Source organism: Heptranchias perlo, unplaced genomic scaffold (genome assembly GCF_035084215.1).
Source record: "Heptranchias perlo isolate sHepPer1 unplaced genomic scaffold, sHepPer1.hap1 HAP1_SCAFFOLD_147, whole genome shotgun sequence".
Taxonomy (NCBI): domain Eukaryota; kingdom Metazoa; phylum Chordata; class Chondrichthyes; order Hexanchiformes; family Hexanchidae; genus Heptranchias; species Heptranchias perlo.
Window position 1 is genome coordinate 990,047 of NW_027138722.1, and position 7,919 is coordinate 997,965.

Consider the following 7,919-nt stretch of genomic DNA (forward strand, 5'->3'; position numbering starts at 1 on the left):
GTACTTATTGCTATGGATATTGTTTGTATCCCCTGCCGTGTGGTCATTCACGAAGTGTCATTAACAGTCCTTTTAACAGGCTTTCCACCTTTTAAACGTCCTTTTCCTTCAGACATGCTGAAGCCGATTTAGTCTCAGGCTTTCGTTTATCAGATGAATGTTTACTACACAGTGCAGCTGCAATTGTCAGGGTCAGGGACACAAGACTGAGTGACTTTATTGTGCAGCCTCCAGGCTTCACCTTGAGAAATATCACACGTTAAATCCACAAGAGTGTTACCCCAGAACAAACATGAACTGTCTGGCCTGCTTCATCTGCTGTTCTTCTGCTGGTCAGCGCTCTCACACACTCCAGGCTGATTACAAAGTTTGTTTGGTTATTTCTGTGTTCTATTCTCACTCCTGTCTCCACCCTCCTATCTCTTTATATGTTTGTCCGTCTTTCATTGTGTCTGTTCTCTGTTTATATCGTTTGTCTCTGTTTATTTTCTGTCTGTTTTTCTGTCTTGTTATTTCCACTTCTACTTCCATCACTTTGTAATTCTTTGTCAGTCTCTCTCTATCTCGTCCCATCAATGTCTGCTTGGTCTCTCATTATACATTAATCATTATACTTCTTTTTCCCTGTGTTTTTTTTCTTCTCACTGTCCCCTCCTCTCTCCGCCTCCCTCTATCCCTCCGTCTCTCTGTTTCTCTCTCTCTCCCTCCCTCTGTCTCTCTCTCTCTCTCTCTCGCTCTGTCTTTCTCACTTTCTCTTTGTCGCTGTACCACTATCTCCCTCTCTTTCTCTCTGTTTCTCTCTGTCTCAATATCACTATCCCAGTCTCTCTCTCACTCCTTAACCCTGTGTGTTTCTCTCTGTCTCCATGTCACTCACTCTCCCCCCTCTCTTTCCCTCTCTGCATCTCTCCGTGTCTCAGTCTCTCTCCCTATCCCTCTTTCCCCATCTCTCTGTCTTTTATTCTCTCCCTCACTCTCTCCCCATCTCTTTCCCTCTTCATTTATGTGGAGTGCCCCCATGCTGATCTGGCCCGCAGCAGTTAATTTGATTCCCAGCTTTGCAAATTTTGCTGGACGGACATTTATTTGAAGTACAGCTGAGATCTCTCGTGCCGTCATATCGAGCAAAAATGCATGTGTCGCGTGCAGAATAAACCCTGCCTCAAAAGTTCAGATTATCAACAAAATATAATATCAGAAGCATATTTCAGATCATTTAATGGTTCTGTGCTGCAAAATAAAATGTACTCTCCGTCCCCCGGGAAGTGTAGGGGATGGAGTATGAAATGGGACTTAGTTCTAGTGCTTGAAACCCTTCAGCTCTTTCGATGATTTCACTAATTTAACAATTAGATTGAGTGGGTATTTCACCGCGTTCTTCAGCTCCTCTCTGAATTTAGTCTGGGTCAGGACATAAATACACGTGTTTGTGCAGGAACTGAGAAGCTGCAGCATCTTTGCTGTGTGTTCTGTGAGAAAAAAAGGATCAGTGTAGGAGTGAAAATACCGAATGTCTGCAATTCGCAGATAAATTAAAAACACAACCTTTGTCAGCCACAACAGTATAAAACTGCCCGATATACTGAAGAGTAAAATTATGGATTTCTTTCGGTTCTCCATCTCTGGATCACTCTGATTCTCTCCATTGCTGCGGCCCCGGAGTCCCCTGCGGACTCGACTGGATATTAAAATACGCCTGACAGTCAGAACATTGAACAGCAAAATCAGACAGAACGGTACACAAGGTGTTAAAATAAGGTGAAACATCTCAAATGCGGACCATGCGGGAGAAGTACGAAAGCTCGATTTAATCACACAAAACCAGGGAACATGATCAATTATATCACCAGGTTCATATGCAAAATACCAGGGGACACTCTGCAAACAGCCCAGCACACTCACTGTTCCCAGAACCACAGCCGCCGTTCTCTCGGTGCAATATTTAGTTTTCAGCTTCTCACAACAAATGGCCACAAATCGATCAAAGGTGAAAGCGACTGTGAACCAGACAGAAACCCCCGTGGCTGCTTCACTCAAAAAGATAATAAAACTACACACGGGAGTAATGAGCAGGAATGAATCTCTGAAATAAATCATACCAATCCAATTCAATATCACACCAATGATAACGACCAGGAGATCGGCCACTGCCATTCCCAGCAGGTAGCGACTGATACATTTGGAGAGACCGCACTTTCCTCGGGACAGGATCACAATCGCCACCAAGTTAACTGTAAGAGAAAAGGAAGCTGAGAAATTACTGATCAGACCTGGAGCCAAAGAAGCAGTTTGAGAGGATCCGGAGTGAAATTTCCAGCTTTGTTGCTGCATCGAAGGGTGGAAAATGATTCATTGACCAGGGCAGCGCTTTCGGGCAGAGAGATGTTTTTAAACACAATGATCAATAATGGATTGGGAGTTGGATACAGAAAGTGAATAAAGTGAGCACCGGATCGACTGGAAGGGCTGAGTGAGGGCACAGTGCCGGTGGGGAAGGGAGAAGGGATTTTACACACCGGTAATCCAGCGGTTTAAAGTAGATTACGGCTCCAGACGGAGAGGAAAGAGAGGGAAAGGTCGGCAATGTGAGGGGACGGGGCTGGGGGGGTTGGGGGGTGGGGGGGTGAAGCTGTTTTTTTGCTCTGGCTTAAGGGATCCCACAGGGGCTGGCAGAAAGGCGGCTGAAGACCATCCCAGTGAGTGCGATTGGGAGGGAGACAAGGAAAAGGACATCTCGGAGCTGGAGGGGAGTCAGGAGCAGATAATTTGGAAACTTGGATAAACTGAAGGAAGGGATAAGGAAACAGAGGATTCAATGCAATGCGAGGTGAGGCTGGGTTTCAGAGGGAGAGACTGCAGCAGAGTGTTAGAGGAAATCTAATCTATAGGCCCCACTAACACAATCCAACTAATACATTCAACAGTTCATTTATCTGGTTGTTGGTGTCAGTGAAGCTGTGTTGGGTATTAATTATATCAACCTTGTTGTTTATTGAATTCAGACCAGCTTTAAAAATACAGTATATGAATAGTTCATCATGATCAATAAGTCACTGATTTTATTCTTGATGTAAATTTTAATTGTATTTAGTGTTAAGTTGGAAAACAAGGAACATTCACAAAAAACAGACTGAGGACCTGACAGGGATATAAACATGAGGAGCGAGTCCCACAATAAAAACTCACCCAATCTGACCAAAACGTAATAAAACTTTCAAATAATATTTTCAATGTTTAATTGTACTGGAAGTTTCAGCAGTTCATTTTGATGAATTATTCACACCACAGCCTCTTGCTTTCCCTCTCAGTCGCCCTCTCAATCACTCACTCTACTCTTTCACAATTCTATTTCCATATCCGATTACATCCTATCATCCTGTTCCTGCATTCTGTTCACCAGCCCCGTGTTTCACCGATCCTATTCTCAGTGTTCGTTTGTTAAATAGTGAAGCCTCTGTGGAATAGTTTAATGTTTCTACAGATGATTCAATTCTCCACCTGTTCACCTACACTGTTCACTTCATCTGCAAATCATGGAGTAAACCGAATCGAATGCCTCTCCCAGGGAGATCTCACAATAATTGAGATTCCTTCTCCTGTAATTATAAAGTAAAGTGCTAGATGGCGGGATTGTTCAATTAACAAAACGCTAAAGTCACACTTATAATCTGCAGATAAATAGAAGGGTTCTTGATTCCAACAGACACGGTGTAAATTGAGACAGCATAACATGAAAACAGTTCATTTTACAATGAAGTCCAGTGACAGTCAGTGAATTCATCCACAGTGAAGCAGAGAAGGAGATGTGAAAGAGTCAGCAGCAAACTCTGTTCAGTAATCAGACATCTGAAGCGGCGTCGGATACACAGATAATGAAATAATATTTCATAACAGTGAACACGAATAAATACATTGAAATCTCAGTTAAACTGAAGCATGTTATTGGGGAGGGAGGACACTGCACTGCCTCCTTGTAACACTGAGACCGTGAGCTGTCTCATTATCAATCACTGAAAACACATTGATGAAAACATATTCCAGGACAGGTCAGTTCCACAACATGAAACTGTTAACAGCTCCTGATGGTCTGATACCAGCTCTTCGCGCAAACACCTGATTCCAATACATTCAGTACAGAGAATAATCCATTAACAATGCCAGGGTTGGATATAAAAGGGTCATTATGGATATAATTCAACTCCTACAAGACCGAAAGAGCAGAGACTGAACACATTCCATCATCCAACCGATAGAACAGAACAGGTGACTGTGTTAAACGCGGTGGTAGAAAAAAATCATATGCCAAGTACAGCAGCAGAGTCAACGCTGATTTACACCATTAACAGATGAGATAACGGCTTACCTGGAACTCCAACCGCTGAAAGAACAGGATAATAAATGTCTTCTATCTGAAATATTACTGGATATCCCATTTCTGTGAGAAGCACTGACTTCTGTTGGCCTGGAAATCACAACTCCGGCAGGCACTCTGAGCTGATCCATTCCAACAAGCCCTGATTTATACAGGGGATAAGTCTCCACTGACACGGTTATACTCCTGATCATTGTTATTAGTTACAGTGCCTTGAACAAACACATTATATCAGCAGCTTTGACTATGATGTAAATAATGTGGTGGATATAATACGAACATCTCAAAAAACAGGATATTATCTTAATCAGACCTCTCTCAGGAATAAAGTTGAAATCTGTTCTCATACCGGATCGATCCAATAATAATGAGCGGCTTCATTTACAATTTTTATACAATTGTATTGACCATGTTCACTCCTGGTGATTCATTTGTAAATATTACCGATTCTCCACACTGTAGACTGAATCCAGGGACACAAGCTGTGGCTGCAGTGTGTACCATGCACAGGATGCACTGCAGCAACTCGCCAAGGCTTCTTCGACAGCACCTCCCAAACCCACGACCTCTGCCACCTAGAAGGACAAGAGCAGCAGGCACATGGGAACAACACCACCTGCACGTTCCCCTCCAAGTCACTCACCATCCCGACTTGGAAATATATCGCCGTTCCTTCATCGTCGCTGGGTCAAAGTCCTGGAAATCCCTTCCGAACAGCACTGTGGGAGAACCGTCACCAAATGGACTGCAGCGGTTCAAGAAAGCGGCTCACCACCACCTTCTCAAGGGCAATTAGGGATGGGCAATAAATGGTGGCCTCGCCAGCGACGCCCACATCCCATGAACGAATAAAAAAAAGCAGAACCGTTTCACTCTGTTCCTGCAGTTTCCCAGTTAAAATATGAATTGTGAGTCTCTGACACGAGGACAGTTAAAGGGCAGGTTGAGGATTGCAGCCTAGAAATGACTGTGGGTGATATTAGGGGACGGACACTGAACGTTTCCCATTGACATTCCTCTCTCCACTATTTTACTGCAGATATTTACCCGTTTATTCTACATCGGTTTACGGCTCCAGTAAAACTGGCCACGTGTAACACCGAGCTCAGCTCATGACCCGATTTGACCTCCTTCACAAAGGCCCCGTGATTCCCTCACCCGCATCCATTCCTTCCTCAGCCCATTTCCATTGAAACCCTCATCAATGCCTCTGTCCCCTCCAGGCGCCATTCCTCCAATGCACTCCTGGCTGGACACCCAACCTCCACCTTCCATAAACGTGAGCTCGTCCAAAACTCTGTTGTCCGTGTCCAACCAGCACTAGGTCCTGCTAGGCCTCACTGACCCTCACTGGCTCCCAGTTCCATATCACTTAAATTTAAAGTTCTCATCCTTGGGTTTAAATCCCTCCATGGCCCACCCCTTCCCATCGCCATACCTGCAGCAAACCCACCAATGGCCTCCTCATTCATTAGTTTTGGCCTCTTTTTCTGGGACTGCCCTCACTTGGTTCCCACTCACCTATCTGATCAGAGCCAGGAGAAGCTTCTCTTCCCACCCTATCACCGTTATCTCTGATGTTTCTAAAGGTTCAATCCTTGGCTCCCTCCTCTTCCTCATCTACATGCTGCCCTTTGGCGACACAGTCCGTAGACACGGACCAGCTTTCAGATGGACGCTGACAAAACCACCGCCTCTCTTGACCCTTCGTGCAGGAACAGAGATCTGGGATTATATGTGCACAAATCGTTGAAGCTGGCAAGGCAGGTTGAGAAAGGAGTTAAAAAATCATACGGGATCGTGGGCTTTATAAATAGAGGCAAACAGCACAAAAGCAAGGATGTCATGATGAACCTTTATAAAACACTGGTTCGGCCACAATTAGAGTATTGTGTCCAGTTCTGGGCACGGCACTTCAGGAAAAATGTGAATGCCTTCGAGAAGGTGCAAAAGAAATTTACCAGAATGATTCCCGGGATGAGGTACTTTAGTTACGTGAATAGATTGGAGAAGCTGGGGTTATTCTCCTTGGAGCAGAGAATGTTGAGAGGAGATTTGAGAGAGTTGTTCAAAATCATGAAGGTTGTAGATAGAGCTTGGATAGACAGAAACTGTTCCCATTGGCGGAAGGTTCAAGAATCAGAGGACATCAATTTAAGGAGATTGGCAAAAGAACCAAAGATGACACGAGTAAAAACATTTTTACACAGCGAGTGGTTAGGATCTGGAATACACTGCCCGAGAGGGTGGCGGAAGCAGATTCAATCATGGCCTTCAAAAGGGAACTGGATAAGTACTTGAAAGGAAACAATTGCAGGACAACGGAGAAAGAGCGGAGGAGTCGAACCAGCTGGATTGCTCTTGCATGGAGCAGGCACATACTCGATGGACCGAATGGCCTCCTTATGTGCAGTAACCTTTCTATGATTCTATGACTCCAATGTTTTTGTATTTGTCAGACACACATTCTGTTTTAGATTAGACACAATCTCCTTCAATTAAAAATTGGGAAGTCCGAGCCACAGATTCCATCCCACCCCCGGCGTTTTCATTGGTGAGTCGCTCACCACTCCGGTCCTCCACTTCTGGCAACTTGTGCATCCACAGTCCATTTTTTCCTACTTTTGACAGCTGTGCCTTCAGCCATATCCACGCTCCAGTGTGGTCTCCGTAAGCCCCTCTATCTCCCTCTCCCCGTTTCAGGCATCAGCCGTTGCTCAGTGGTACAACTCTCACCTGTGACTCAGAAGGTTATGAGTTCAAGTCCCACTCCAGAAACCTGAACACATAATCCAGGCTGACACTGAGGGAGCGCAGTGCTGTCGGAGGGTCAGTACTGAGGGGACACTGTGCTATCGGATGGTCATTACTGAGGGAGCACTGTGCTGTCGAATGGTCATAAGAACGTGAGGAATAAGGAGCAGGTGTCGGCCATACGGCCCCTCGGGCCTGCTCTGCCATTCAATCAGATCACAGCTGATCTTCGAACTCAATTCCACTTTCCCGGCCGATCCACATATCCCGTGATTCCTTTAGAGTCCAAATGTTCATCGATCTCAGCCTTGAATATGCTAAACGATTCAGCATCCACAGTCGTCTGGGGTAGAGAATTCCAAACATTCACAAACCTCTGAGTGAAGAAATTCCTCCTCATCTCAGTCCGAAATCGCCCAACATTTATCCTGAGACTATGACCCAAGGTTCTGGACTCTCCAGCCAGGAGAAACAGACTCTCTGCATCTACCCTGTCAAGCCCTCTAAGAATGATATGAGTTTCAATTAGGTCACCTCTCATTCTTCTAATCTAGAGAATACGTGCCTGTTCTTCTCAATCTCTCCTCATATGACAGCCCTCTCTTCCCAGGAATCAATCTAGTTAAAATTCGTTGCGCTGCCCCGAAGGCAAGTGTATCCTTCCTTAGATAGGAGACCAAAACTGTACACAGTACTCCAGGTGTGGTCTCACCAAATCCCTGTACAATTATCGCAAAACTTCCTTACTCTTGTACTCCAACCCCCTTGCAATAAATGCCGACATACCATTTGC

The 7,919-nt window shown here is 44.9% G+C and overlaps 1 protein-coding gene across 1 annotated transcript; it reads right to left on the reverse strand.

Moving 5' to 3' along the window:
* Positions 1–1,344: 1,344 nt before the first annotated feature.
* On the reverse strand, positions 1,345–4,433 carry LOC137309070 (probable G-protein coupled receptor 139; the record flags this gene model as incomplete). The annotated part of the gene is made up of 2 exons (XM_067977393.1): positions 4,364–4,433; positions 1,345–2,231 (listed from the first exon to the last, which is right to left on the reverse strand). Coding segments are annotated over exons 1-2 (957 nt in total), but the record flags the coding sequence as incomplete, so codon positions are not given.
* Between the last annotated feature and the right edge of the window lie 3,486 nt (positions 4,434–7,919).